The 15039-nt window shown below is 57.1% G+C and overlaps 1 protein-coding gene across 3 annotated transcripts in view; it reads right to left on the reverse strand.

Annotated features, from left to right (window-relative positions):
* Positions 1-4459: 4459 nt before the first annotated feature.
* The window catches only part of MTHFS (methenyltetrahydrofolate synthetase), a 33529-nt gene continuing 22949 nt past the window's right edge, over positions 4460-15039 (reverse strand). The window contains exon 3 of one of the 3 annotated variants that reach the window (XM_042987886.1): positions 4460-4980. In XM_042987886.1, the coding sequence (XP_042843820.1) occupies positions 4754-4980 (227 nt within the window). In that variant the 3' untranslated portion in view covers positions 4460-4753. The remainder of the gene's footprint in view (positions 4981-15039) is intronic. The other 2 variants (XM_042987883.1, XM_042987885.1) reach the window with 2 other exon arrangements.

A 15039-nucleotide genomic window follows, 5' to 3' on the forward strand; every position in this document is an offset into this window, starting at 1 on the left:
ACAAAGATACTTCACGTAGGAAATGTCCGCTCTTCACGGTGCGTGACTGTCTCTTCCTGTATAATGACGAGTGTCAAGCCACCATGGTCACAGAGGCTGCAGATCCGGAAGATGAAGACAAACCTCCATGATGTTTTCAGTGAGATTTAAGCCCATAAAACGCCAACTCTATACGCCTTAAGCAGCGTTCGCTAAATAGCGTCGTAAACGCTTAGGAGTCTTTTAAGAGCAAAAAACAAGTAGCATACCATCTAGAAAACACTGTTCTTCCTGCCATGGAAACATGGTGAAATGTTGAAATATTCAATGCGAATATTGAAATACTCGTGAAATGGTTGACGGGGGAAAAAAACAAAAAAAAACATCTTATTTTGCCAGGAAGTACTACCAGGTAACAGGGAAAAAACACTGCAGAAGAAGTAACAAGAAGTAAGTTCAGGAATACACTTTTCAGTGGGGGGCGGGGGGGGCGGCTGGGTAAGAGGACAGATGTTTCTGGCACATCCCAGCTTACGGCGTCGCCCCAAGAACTGAAGAGTCCGGATATTAACGAAATTAAGTAGTGAGGAGGATAGAGGTCTCAAGATTAGTACGTGTTTTGACAAAGGCCATGTTTTAGGACAAACTACGTAGGTCAAGCCGTGGAGGGGGTCACCTCGGCCGGAACCTGTGTGCAAGGAGAGCCGGGTGGGCCCCACGGTAAAGGCGTCAGCAGCGGCATCCCCGGAACGCACGGACAAGGAATGCGCCCCGCCATGACGACATCGCCAATTTTATCAAATGGACACCTTGAAGACAGAACAGAATGTTCATGGTATTTTATGACAGGAAATACCCATGAAAAATATTTTGGTTCCCCTACATTTCTCTCTCTCAGGGTAAAACACTTTCGGAGGAACCGTTAACAGGCGCCTGGGTGGCTCAGCCAGGTAAGCATCGGACTTCGGCTCAGGTCACGGCCTCCTAGTTCGTGAGTTTGAGCCCCGCATCGGGCTCTGCGCTCACAGCGCGGAGCCCGCTTTGGATCCTCTGTCTCCTGCCTCTGCCCCTCCCTGACTCACGCTCTCTCAAAAATAAATTTAAAAAAACTAAAAAGTTTTTGGGGCGCCTGGGTGGCTCGGTCAGTTGAGCGTCTGACTTCGGCTCAGGTCATGATCTCTCGGTCCGTGAGTTCGAGCCCCGCGTCGGGCTCTGTGCTGACAGCTCAGAGCCCGGAGCCTGTTTCAGATTCTGTGTCTCCCTCTCTCTCTGACCCTCCCCCGTTCATGCTCTGTCTCTATCTCAAAAATAAATAAACATTAAAAAAAAAAATTCTTTAAAAAAAAAAAGTTTTATTTGGAAATAACAGAGGAAGCCACCACTCTCACAGGTGCAGGACGGACAGGAATGACAGCGTGTGGCCGACAGCAGCACGCGCTGTCTCTGCCCAGTACAGTGACGAAAATACTTCCAGATTCCCGTGTCCAGTGTATGTCATGTGTATCACAAGAAGTTCCTTGCAGAACTGGAAAGCGACCAGAGCCCTGAAAACCAAACGCTAGAATAAACCGAGATTAGAAGCAGACATTTCAATCACTCAGAAGGGATTCAAACAAGGTTTTCAAAAACAAAAAATTTCCATCACACCTCTTTCCCTTTTAGAAGTTAAGTACTTCAGGGGCTCCTGGGGGGCTCAGTCGGTTGAGCGTCCGACTTCGGCTCAGGTCACGATCTCGCGGTTCATGAGTTCGAGCCCCGCGTCGGGCTCTGTGCTGACGGCTCGGAGCCTGCTTTGGATTCTGTGTGTCCCTCTTTCTGCCCGTCCCCTGCTCACTCTCTCTCTGTCTCTCTCGAAAATAAACAAACATTACAAAATAAAAGAAATTAAGTATTGCGCAATTTACAGACAACAGACTGTTTCAGTCTCTCCTCTTTCACTAGCGCGTGTCTGCTAAAACGCGTAAGGTAGTATCTGGAAGGGAATCTGTTACTTATTTCCAAGCGTATCAACCAGTGTTTGGGGTGGGGGCTCCCAGAGATGAGAGAGGGCCCTTCAACGGGCCGGCGGCGGGGAGGGAGAAAGACCACGAGGTGTGTGGAGGGCACGCGCAGGGCCAAGAGCGCAGACCTCGCGACCCACACGTGGAGGGGTCCAGGAAGGCCGTGAAACCACAGCAACAGAGACCGCGTTCTAGAAGAATCCGACCCGGGGACAACGCTGAAGGGGCAGAATCTCGGCCCTCAGATCGGGACCAGCGTATAAAGCAGCAAGGGCACAAGACAGGGAGCCCGCACGCCAGTTCCTCTGTCAGGAGGGGCTTACTGGAGTTTATCCTGTGCTGGGGACTGCGGCGAACCCCACATGCCACAGAGAACCCGCCCGCGAGGAGCTCATCGGCTCACGAGGAAGCAAGCGTGCAAACGCGTGATCTGATTAAAATGCAGCGTAACTAAAAAAATAAAAAAATAAAAATAAATAAATAAAATGCAGCGTAACTGAATTCGTGATCTCTGCGGGAAACACGGACAACGGGGGCCAGGAACCGAGTTGTGCACCAGGCCGTCCACACCTAGACCCGCCCACGCTCATCACTGTCCTGGCTGCGCGTGCACTGTTCTTACTGACGTCTGCTGGGCGGACTAGAGCCGGACAGAGGTGACCTTCTAGTTAAATGACACACGCTTCCAGAGAACAGGCAGCCATCGGAGACAGACGCCGGGGCTCCAATGTGTCTCCAGTTCCCCAAGGCTAAGAACCGTCTCTGCTCAGATCTAGCGGCCGCTCCTCCCACACCGGGCTGCCCCTCACCACGCCCCTTATCGTGCTGGCTCGTCCCCAGGTTTGAGGCCTGTCCTCAGTGTCTGAGTCTGCCCTGAAGGGAGCCACCTGCAGCTTCGGGGTGCTCCCTTCCCAATACCCTCTGCACGATGACCCCTGCCCATTCCCGGTCACCAGGGCCACCCTTCCCAGGCGGGAGACCCTTTCCCAAATCTCACCAATCTCACGTTTTAAAGTATTTTTACTTTTGTGCATAAAACACAAGTCATATGCTATTGTCCAAAGAATATGGATCCATGTTTTAAGTGAAACCTTTCTGGCTGTTTAATTAACTCATTCAAAAAAATCCTCAAACACGGACTATACGTGCAGGTGTCCGCTAAGTATGAGTGACGGTATCACCCTCCCCTCCGGAGCCGTCTGAAGGGACACACATGTCAACATGACAAGGAGGACAGTGACCAGGGGGTTTACACAAGTGCAGGAGGTGCTAACTCCGTCCGGGGCCTGGGGGAAGGCCTCACGGGAGGGGGGGTCTTGGGGGGGAAGGCCTCATGGGAGAGGGGGTCTTGGGGGGGGGGGAAGGCCTCACGGGAGAAAGGGCCTGGCGGGAGGGGAAGGCCTTGCGGGAGAGGGGGCCTGGGGGGGTGGGGAGACCTCACGGGAGAGGGGGCCTGGGGGGGTGGGGAGACCTCACGGGAGACGGGGCCTGGTGGGGGGAGGCCTCACGGAGAGGGGGCCTGGGGGGGTGGGGAGACCTCACGGGAGACGGGGCCTGGTGGGGGGAGGCCTCACGGAGAGGGGGCCTGGGGGGGTGGGGAGACCTCACGGGAGACGGGGCCTGGGGGGGGGAGGCCTCACGGAGAGGGGGCCTGGGGGGTCCTGAATGATAGGCAGGAGTTCCGGGTTGGACAAAAGAAGAAAGGCCAGAGGAGAGAGCACACTCACCAGGTGTAAGGGGCAGGAGAGGCCCGTGTTGCTCGGGGACGCGCACAGACATTTGTGCCGGCCGGCCGGGGGCTTCGCACGGAGAAGCCACCTGGCCGTTACCCCGTGGGCCCCAAACAGCCACCGAAAGGCTCCAAGCAGGGCCACCTCCCGATCACATCCGTGTTCTGTGAGGTCACGTGGACTGTGGTTAGAGACATAAAGTGGAGTGCTAAGAGCCCGGACAGAAGGGACGACGGGACAACGGAGGGGAGGGGACGGACACACGCTCCACAGGACCCCGCACGTGCTGGGCGCCGGGTGTGAGAGCGGCGTCTAGGAAGCCGCCCAAATCTTCCCTCGCTGTGATGCCATCTGCCAGCTCCCAGCCCGCAGCAAACTTCATTTCCAAAGCAGACACCGCAAGCAAACACACAATTTCTGACTGACAGGATATCAGATCTTAGACTCGGAAGGGACCGACACACGGCACAGCAGAGACGGAACTAAAGTATTTAAATCATAAAAGGTCTCGGTCCACGAACCATCAAAAGCCACAAAGTGTCAGACGTAAAATCTCAGGGTGAGCAAATGCAGTCATGATGAAGTGCTAGAATATTCTTGGGGAACTCTGTACGCAGAGCAAACCCCAACAAAGCAATTAGCAGCTGCCTAGTCTCCCGCGCCCCGCCCACCAAAGACTGACCAGTCCAGACAGGGCTCGCTGAAACCGGGTGTGGGCTGGGGGGGGGGGGGGGGGGGGGTCTACCTTCCGGGCGCCCCGAGCCGGACACAGGTCCTCACACACATCTAGCCTAAGCTGCAGAGCGGAAAGATCAGCCCGCCACGCTGACGGCAGGAAGTTACGCGGAAGGAACATCACGCGTGACAGCCTCCACTTTAAGTAACGTGCCACTGTTGGTTTTGGAAGATGCTTTAATGTGAGGCGTTTGCAATTCCACTAGAAACAATGCAGTCCATATTCACCATCAGTGGGCAAAACGCACGCTACCTCGTGACGAGGGGAAACACGTATTCTGCTTTTCTCCGGGCCGCAGGCATCGGGATCTACGTGGAGTCTTCGTAAAGGACTTCATCCACCCTCACGTCGTGTTCGTCCACGGGGACCCGGAGGCACATCTGTTCTCGGAACGCCAAGGCCACGGTGTAGGGCTTCGAGTCCCGCTGCTGCAGACAGCGCGTCAGGTAGGAGTCGTAGTAGCCCTTGCCCCGCCCCAGCCGGTTGCCATGCTTGTCAAACCCAAGACCCGGCACAAAGATGAGATCAAGTCCCCCTGTGGAAGAGACGAACACACAGAAGAGCGTTAACGGTTTCCGAAAGCGACGGACCACTCGCGGATCTGGTTCCTGCTTTCGGATGGCGTCTAGCCTCTCTCCGATTTCTAAATTTTATTTATTTTTTTTTATGTTTATTTCTGAGACAGAGAGACAGAGCGTGAGCGGGGGAGGGGCAGAGAGAGGGGGAGACACAGAATCGGAAGCAGGCTCCAGGCTCTGAGCCATCAGCCCAGAGCCCGACGCGGGGCTCGAACTCACGGACCGCGAGATGGTGACCTGAGCTGAAGTCAGTCGCTCAACCGACTGAGCCACCCAGGCACCCCCCTCTCTCCGATTTCTAAAGAAATATACGAGCACTCTAGGAAACCCAACAAGCACAGGGTCAAAGAAGGAAATAAAAATTACTCGGCAATTGAGTTAAGTCCATCAATCATCCCTCCAGACGCCCTTCTGTGTGTACCTTCAACAACATGGGTCTGAACTGTGGAAAGTCCACTGTTACGTGGCTTTTCCCAATATGGTCCTGTACTGCAGATGTATTTTCTCGTCCTTACAGTTTCTTTTTTTTAATGTTTATTTTTGAGAGAGAGAGAGAGAGCACGAGCAGGGTGGGGGCAGAGAGGGAGACCCAGAATCCGAAGCAGGCTCCAGGCTCTGAGCTGTCAGCACAGAGCACGACGCGGGGCTCGAACCCACGAACGATGAGATCACGACCTGAGCTGAAGTCGGACGCTCAGCCGACCGAGCCGCCCAGGAGCCCCACTTCCTTACAGTTTCTTAATTATGACTTAATGACTTCCATATGACTTTCTCTTCTCTGGCTTATTTTACTGTACGGAAACAGTACATAATGCACACAGAACATGCGATAACTGTGTCATCACAAGGCTTCTGGTCAACAGCATGCTGTGAGAAGGTAGCTTTTGGAAGAGTCAAAAGTTGTATGTGTTTTCAGCTGTGTGTAGAGGTCAGCGCCCCTAACCCTCGAGTAGTTCAAGGGTCAACTGTAAGTACAAAAATGCAGATTCCCAGACCCCATCCACACCTAAAGAGAATTCCATGGATGGGGCCTAAGAACTTTTTTCCTTTCTTAAGTGTCCGTACGATCCTACGTGCCTCCCAGGCTAGGGGGCCCATGTCCCAGGAGGGGCAAGAGAGGGTCAGAAAAAAGCCAGAAAGGACAGAGCTGCTCCCCAGGGCAGTGGGCAGGAAGAGGGCCACGCCACCTGCTAATTTCATTGCCCTCCCACCGGAGAGGCAAGGCCTGCCCGGTCATCCGGTTTCCCCGGATTCACGTGACCGCAGGCTTTGGCCTACCAGGGGTGCTCCAAAGGTATGAAATGGGTCCCCGTAACGGCCCTCTGGCTGGAACCTTCCCAGGGACCACAGGGATCAGAGCCGGCCACGGCGTCATCAAGACCGAGCAGGCTGGGGCTCAGGCTGGAAGGCGGGGTCCTCGAGGCTGTAAAGACCCGGCCACGGGGGAAGGTGTGAGGGGGTCTCATGAAGAAGGCGGCGAGGACCATGAGGTGGAGAATCTCCAAGGGCTCGCGAGGCCCACGGAAGGGTCCCCGCGGCCTCGTCCAGGGAGACTGACGGATCCGTGCTGCTCCAGAGCCACCCCACGGGTCCAACTCAGGGGCGTGCCCGGGGACCCTCCCGTACTGGTCCTCGGCCTCCGGAAGGGCGTCCAGGGCTTGCCTTGACCCCTTCTGCAGCACTGCTGCCGGGAACACACCAGGGTTGGAAGCCACGAACCGTCTGAACAGGGTGTCGGGAGCAGGGACGTCCAGACGGCAGCCGGCCCGGCCCCCACGGCCAACAGCCGCTCTGCCCCCTGCGGAGCCACGAGGTGCACTTGGCTTCTCTCTGGCTCCCAGCCCACACCCGCCGGGCCACACCTGCCGAACTCTAGCAGAGCCCGGCTCCGAGGACGGCCGTGTCCTTCTGTCCCTCCGCACAAACCTGCTGGTCTGTTCCCATCCAAACTCGCGGAGAGGCCCCGGTCACTGACCGTTACCTTTCTCCTGTTGTGCACTTACACTTGGCTCCCTCCGTGTCCCTTCTTGTTGCCAGACCACCCTCGGGCTGCAAGCTGAGCTCTGTCGTCTATACTTAGGACGCACGCACACTCGTCTTTTCCGGGCTTCCTGCCTCTTCACAGCGCGTCCAGGTGCCTTGTGTGAAGCACCCCCAGGGGATGCGCTTCCTCCCCTTCAGGAGCTGGGGGTTAGCACGCGTGCAGCGCCCAGACACAACACAGCCACCTCCGCCAACTGCCCGAAGGCAACGGAGACGGGAAGTGCTGGAGACCTCAGCAGAGAGGCGCCCGGCTGGCCGGGCGGTCAGGGGGGGATCCACGCGAACCCTGCCTTGACCCGGGTTTTCGAGGACGTGTCCGAGTTGGGTCTGTGGAGATTTCAGAAAGGGAAGGCTGGCAGGGGCGGAGTGATGCGGAGGGAGTAAGTAGGGCAGGAGGCTCACACAGAGGGGCAGCAGAGAGCGTGAGTGTGGACTCGGCCCAGTAGCGGCACGGAGGTTCCAGAGGTAGAGACAAAGTGATCCCTCCAGCTTCAGACAGCAAACAACCCGATTACGGGAAGGACAGAGGCCTTGAGCAGACGCTTCTCCAGGGAAGGCCAGCGCTGGCCCACAGGTGCATGACTTCTGTGTATCAACCTTGTACCCTGGGACTTTACCAAATTCCTTCACAGGTCCCAGTAGATGCTCAGTGGAGTCTTCGGGATTTTCTGCGTATAGCATCGTATCATCTCCGGAGACAGTTTTGCCTCTTCTTTACCAATTTGGATGCCTTTTACTCCTTTTTCTTGTCTGCGTGCTGCAGCCAGGACTCCCAGTCCTGTCTTGAACAGTGAGAGTGGACATCGCTGCCTTGTTCCTGACCTTAGGGGAACAGCTCCCAGGTTTCCCCACTGAGGATGATGTTGGCTATGGGTTTTTCATACACGGCCTGTGTCGTGTTGAGGAATGTTCCCTCTAACCCTACTTTGTTGAGCGTTTTTACCACGACTGGATGTTGTACTTTGTCACATGCTTTTTCTGCAGCTGAGATGATCATATGGTTTTTATCCCTCGTTCTGTTAATGGGGTGCATCCTGTGGCCTGCTTTGCAAATACTGAGCCATTCTTGGATCCCTGGAACAAGTCTCACTTGATCTTGGTGAATAACCCACTTAATGTGCTGTTGAATATGGCTCACTAATATTTTGTTGAGGGATTTTGCTTCTATGTTCATCGAGGACATTGGTCTGTAATTTTCTATTTTTGTAGTATCTTTGCCTGGTTTTATTATCTGGGTGATGCTGACCTCTCGGTAGAATGAATTCGGAAGGTTTCCTCCCTCTTTTTCTTTGTGGGATAGTTTCAGGAGAACTCTTTAAATGCTTGGTAGAATTGGCCTGTGATCCACCTGGCCCTGGCCTTTGTGTTTGTTGGGGAGTTTTTTAATCAGTGATGTAATTTTGTTACCAGTAACTAACTGTGCACATTTCCTATGTCTCCTGATTCCGTTTTGGAGCCAACGGGCACAGAGTAAGATGCTCAACGTCACTCATCGTCAGGGAAACGCAAATCCACACCGCCATGAGACACCACCTCACGCCTGCTAGGACGTCCGTTAAAAAAAGAGAAACGGCAGAATATGTCAGTGTTGGTGAGGCCGTGGGAGACACTGGAAACCTCGTATACTGCTGCTGGGAATATAAAAAGGTACAGCTGCAATGGAAAACAGCACAGAGTCTCCTTAAAACATTAGAAGAACATCTAGCCACCCACTTCTGCGGTATTTAGCCAAAGGAAAAAACCCTGAAATCGGGGTCTTGAAGAGGTGCTTGCATCCCCGTGTCCAGAGCAGCACCACTGACAACAGTTGAGAGCTAGAAACCCCTAATGCCGGCTGACGGACAAAAGGATAAACGAACCGCGGCCCGGCGCTGGAATACTACTCAGCCGTGAAAAAGGAAGACCCGCCACCTGCCGCAACCTGGAAGAAGCCGGAGGACATCGGGTCCAGAGAGATACGCCAGGCGCAGAGGGACAGATGCTCAAGATTCTGCTCACGGGAGGCGTCTGAAGGAGCCAGGCTCACGGCAGCGGGGCGCACAAGGGTGCTGCCAGAGGCTGGGAGGAGAAACGGGGCCGCCGTGCGGTGCGCGGAAGTTCCGGCCGCGCAGGGTGAGAGACGCAGCCGAGGCCACAGTTAACGCGGACCGCACGCTTACACTTCTGTTAAGGGGGAAGATCTCGTGTCATGTGTTATTTACCACATTAAAAAAAAAAAAAAAAAGGCAAACAGGGCGCCTGGGCGGCTCAGTCGGTTAAGCACCCGACTCTCGATTTCGGCTCAGGTCATGATCTCACATGATCTTTCGTGAGTTCGAGTCCCGCGTCGGGCTCTGTGCTGACAGTGTGGAGCCCGCCTGGAGTTCTCTCCCCGTCTCTCTGCCTCTTTCTCTCTCTCTTTCCAAAATAAAATCTTAAAAATGTTATTAAGAAAAGGCAAAGCCTCAAAGGGAAAACCAAGAGAAGATGGGTGCTTCCACCAAGTGAACAAAGAAGAGAGACAGAGGGAGAGAAGGCAGAATTCCAGCGCGTCGCCCCCGGCGGCTGGAGGAGGAGAAGGCAGAGAGGGGACAGAAAGGCAGGAAAACAACTTCCTGGAGTCAGCCGAGGCTCAGCCGGTCTCGCTCGCTCTCGCCAGGTGGGGGGAGCTTCTCCACTTGGAATGACTTTGAGCCAGCGCTTCCCTTAGAGCCGGCTCTCGCACGCTCTCTCAGCTCCGGGTGCGGAAGGAAACCGGGGCGGGGGGATGTCAGAGCACGGGGTCAGCAAACTCCCCGTGAGGGGCCAGAGACAAAGTCGTTCAGGCTTCACGGGCCACGGGGTCTCTGTCACAACGCCTCGGCTCTGCCAGGTGCCACGAGAGCGGCCACGGAAGACGCGAACCCGGGCGGGCGTGGCTGTGCTCCCGTAACGTTCTACCCGCAGAGACAGGCGGCGGGCCGGGTCTGGCGGCAGGCTGCGGGGTGCTGCCGCGTCGTAGGGCACGAGCAAAGATATTCAGGAGGAAGGGAGCGGAGCGCTGGCAGGAAGGGCGAGGGGGGCCGGGAAAACGTCTATCAGATTGGGCGCAGGAGGAAATCGCTGGGGCGAGGGCGCGCTCAGCGGGGAGTGAGGACAGACACTGAGCTGCAGGACCTCCGTCGACAAAGAAGCGGAACCAGGCCCTGAAGGAAAACGCCGGAGGGGGACTCGGCCGGTGCCAGTACCTGCTCTCAGCCCCGAACGCACGAAGCCAGCACCGAGGATTCAGGCCACCTTCACAAAATGTCGTTCTGAGCTCTGGCCAAGGGGGCAGCAGCTAAGCCCCAGCCCCCTCGGGCACCCTGACCTCAGACCGCCGTCCCGGGCTGCTCAGAGCATCCTGTCGGCCCGCCCAGCTCCCTCTGCCCCAACCCTGCTGCAGGTGCTGAGCGTCCGAACAAGCTGTGCAGATCGAACTCCAGCCTCATGGGCGTCTATCTCCCGCCCCCTTCCTGCGGGTCCGGGACTGCGGATCCACCCCCAGGGCCCCCACGCGGCTGGCAGGGCGCTCGCCTCCACCTGTCGCTCTGTGGGTGCCGGTTCCCCCGCACGTCCAGCCGGGCGCCCGCCGCCTGGCCCCGCTGGCCCCGTCCTCACTCGTCTCTCTCAGAGACCTTTAGTCCACCACAGTGACTTAAAGACAACGCCCAAACTCCCTGACCAGGTGGGTACCCCCGCCTTCACCACCACCACCCTCCCCCCCCCCCCACCGCTCCCACGGCCGCAAGGCCTCCCGCCTGCAGGGGCCACCGGTCTTTGTATCTACCTGTCTGGTCCCCACATCATCACGTCAACGAGCCTCAGCTAGACGCCACGCAGCCCTCCCTGCACGCGAGATTTGGTGCGACCAGCTCTTGTCCTACACGGTGACACGGCCCCGGTCCGTTAAGGAGGAAGGGTCCGGGGCACCCGGGTGGCTCAGTCGCTTGACCCTCTGACTTCGGCTCAGGTCACGATCTCACGGTTCGTGGGGTCGGGCCCCGCGTAGGACTCACTCCCGTGAGCACGGAGTCCACTTTGGATCTTTTGTTCCCCCCTCTGCTCCTCCCCCACTTGTGCCCTCGCAAGAATAAGTAAAACATTAAAAATTTTAAAAGATTGATAATAATAAAAAAAGAGGAGGAGGAATCCTTTCCCCACCTTCTGGGAACTGTTTTCTCCTTTCCCCAGAGGGATACTAGTTCGGTTCTGTTTACCGGGAAAGAAAGAACAGTAACAGGTAGAGACCCAGCGGAGGGCTTGCTGTCCAGGTGGATGGTGACTCAGCACACACCGTTCCTGCTGCTAAAGGTTCGAGTGGGGTCCGGCAAAGGGACGGAGGGACATGGGAAAGGCACGTGTCGAGGGGCCGAGCGTGCAGGCTGCCGGACAGGGTGCCCGGGCCGTGTCCCGGCACCGGTACCCGGCAGCGACGAAGCATCACTCAGAGCCACCCTGACCTGCCGTCGAAGACAGATGGGCGTATGCGAACGTAGAGTCCCCCAGCTGTCATAACCAGCTGCCGCATGCACCCCCCGAGGCCCCGCAGCTAATCACGGAGACACGCACACTGGCATCCGACACGCTTCTGGAACACGAGGCGGCTGGGACCGTCAGACACAGTCAAGACAGCGCACACAGCACAACTCTCAGAAATCAGTCCCATACCCCCTGGGCTCACGTCGGGGTTGCCTCAGAAACCACAGACGGGGGCACGGCCGCTTGACTCCCTCGTCGTGGTAGGAGCATAGAGCAGGGGAATAAACCATTTTCGTAATCACAGGCGTCACAAATACTCAACTTGCGATTACATTTAAAAGTTGGGTTTTTTGAACATTTCTTTCCCTACAATTCCGTACCACTCTGAAAGAGTATTTGACTGAATCAGCTAAGGCAGACAGCCATTTCTTTAATTCCACTGCAAATGCACCTTCATTGCTGCTGCTGTGTTTGGTCACAATGGGTTTCGGCCATTTGGGAATCCCCTCGTAGAGGCAAATGTGTAAAACACAGAATCAAAAGATGTAAAAATCATCCTCGAAAGACACAAACTGTCGTGTGACTGGTCGTTTCTGTGTTGTTCCTCTAAGATCCTTTCTTTGAACACAGGACCTGACTGACGTTTGTGTCAAAACACAGGGACTACAAGTGTCGTGACAGTACCAGGTACAGAAGGAAGCCACGTGCAGGGTTGTGCCCAGGCATGACCGGTCACCACTAGTCCGCTAACTAGGCATTCACGTCATAAGACAATCTCGGCAAGCCTTATATTTACACCTAGGTGTTTCTGAGTTCAAGGCTTTCAGCTAGCCCTGTGAAATGCACTCTGTGTTGAAATGGAGAAAGTAGAGATGGCAGGAATTTAGACCCTTCCAGAAAAGGCTAGAGATGCAGGAATAGTATATGGGGACTTAGCTGCTGGGAGCCTCAGCAATGGCGTCCTCCACCCACCCAATCCGGAGAGCCCCCCTCCCTCCCCCCACCCAACCTGGAGAGCCCCCCTCCCCGCGCCCCCAACCCAGAGAGCCCCCTTCCTCCCCACCCACCCAACCCGGAGAGCCTCCCTCCCCACCCCCCCCAAACCCAGAGAGCCCCCTTCTTCCCCACCCACCCAACCCGGAGAGCCTCCCTCCCCCCCCACGCCCACCACCAAACCCTGAGAGCCCCCCTCCCCGCCCTCCCAACCCAGAGAGCCCCCTTCCTCCCCACCCACCCAATCCAGAGAGACTCCCTCCCTCCCCCACCCAACCTGGAGAGTCCCCCTCCCCGCCCCCCTAACCCGGAGAGTCCCCCTCCCTGCCCCCCCAACCTGGAGAGTTCCCCTCCCCACCCCCCAACCCAGAGAGCCCCCTTCCTCCCCACCCACCCAATCCAGAGAGCCTCCCTCCCTCCCCCCCCAACCCGGAGAGTCCCCCTCCTCGCCCCCCCCAACCTGGAGAGTCCCCCTCCCCGCCTCCCCTACCTGGAGAGCCTCCCTCCCCACCCCCCCAAACCCAGAGAGCCCCCTTGTTCCCCACCCACCCAACCCGGAGAGCCTCCCTCCCCCCACCCCACCACCAAACCCTGAGAGCCCCCCTCCCTGCCCCCCCAACACAGAGAGCCCCCTTCCTCCCCACCCCCCCAACCCGGAGAGCCCCCCTCCCCTCACCCCCCACCACCCAACCCAGAGAGCCCCCCTTCCCGCCCCCCAACCCAGAGAGCCCCCTTCCTCCCCACCCACCCAATCCAGAGAGCCTCCCTCCCTCTCCCACCCAACCTGGAGAGCCCCCCTCCCCACCCCACCCCCCGACCCGGAGAGTCCTCCTCCCCGCCCCCCCTAACCCGGACAGTCCCCTCCCCGCCCCCCCCTAACCTGGAGAGTCCCCCTCCCTGCCCCCCCCAACCTGGAGAGTCCCCCTCCCTGCCCCCCCAACCTGGAGAGTCCCCCTCCCTGCCCCCCCAACCCAGAGAGCCCCCTTCCTCCCCACCTAACCAACCCAGAGAGCCTCTCTCCCCCCACCCCCACCACCAAACCCGGAAAGCCCTCCTCCCCGCCCCCCCCACCCCAGAGAGCCCCCCTCTGCCCACCCAACCCGGAGAGCCTAGGAAACACTGAGCACAACTGGACAGAAGTCAGGCTACGATGTGCCGTAAAGACCAATCACCCTCCTTCCCAGGATGCTGGTAAACCCCTGTTAGGGTTATGTCAGGAAGGATCCAAAGAAGCCGGCAACAGAGATTGGCTCTGGAGAAAGAAACCAGCCACGGGAGGCCTTGGATGGGAAGGACGCTTCACGCTTTCGCCCCATCCTTTTGCACGGTTGGACTTTTTCACCACGTTCGTATATAACCCCAATTTTTATCAGAACCCTTTTAAAACATCCACTTGCTCGGACCAGAGCCTTGGAGGTGGAGTGACACGGCAGCGGAGTGTGCTTCTAGAGAGGACACTTGCGTGTGAATCCCCGAACTACCAGTCACTAGCCGAGAAAAATGCCCAACCACTTATCTTCTACAAGTCAGTTTCTTCTCCCTAAGATGGAAATACTACCGTCTGCAGTACGAGTCACAGAAGAGAGAAACGTCCGGATGAAGAAACTAGCACGTGCCCGATAAGTGCTACCTTCGTTAAACTCTGGGTGTGCATAACACCTCTTCTCTTCATTCTGACTCTGGAAGTCGTTTCTTTTCAAGTAACCCAAACAACTGCAACACGAACCCACATGCTGAGCCGCTACACCGATCTCCTTTAGGCCAAACCACCTGCAACTGAGACTCTCTACAGCCACCTGCTGTCCCAGCTGGGAATGGGCCCACCAGAGACACCCGCAGGGGGCGGTCCTGAGCGCAGCGGCGAGCCGGCTGCCTCTCTAGTACACACACAGTCCCTGAGACGGGAGGGGGGGGGGGGGTCGCAGAAAGGAGTTCCCCTGTTCCCCGTGGCCTTCCCCTTCACAAAGGATCCTTGGAGGAGAGTCTGTTGACAAACGAAGGAAAACGGAAGTCCCTTCTGCCACCTAGAAACCACGTGTGTGCCAGACCCTGTGCTACGGCACTTCACCGGCACGACCTCACTGAACGTCCCCAGCGGTCCCGAGAGGGAGACACTATCATCCCCTTTCTCCAACGGGAAAACCAAGGCTCAACAAGACCACGTAGCCCGCCCGGAGTCACAGAGCTGGTAGCGCAAGAGCTGGGACGTGACCTCTGACTTCCTGGCTCTTACTACAGGTGCAAGCTCGTTGCTTCCTGCCTGGGCAGTGAGCCTGCTACCTGCCTGCCTTAGGGTTGGGGGGGCCAGTCAGGTGGACACAACACTGCATCGGTCGGGTGAGGGCCGCAGCGAGGGGCAGGCAGCACACGGAAGCGGACACACGAAAGAGAGCAGTAGAGACGGGTGGCCCCCAGAGTGGCGCTGCCCGGGAAGCCTTGGCCACCTCCAGGCCCGGAGGTCAAGGGATGGGAGTGGGAGGGGCAGGACTGTAGGCCCCAAA

The sequence above is a fragment of the Panthera tigris genome, chromosome B3 (assembly GCF_018350195.1).
Source record: "Panthera tigris isolate Pti1 chromosome B3, P.tigris_Pti1_mat1.1, whole genome shotgun sequence".
Taxonomy (NCBI): Eukaryota; Metazoa; Chordata; class Mammalia; order Carnivora; family Felidae; genus Panthera; species Panthera tigris.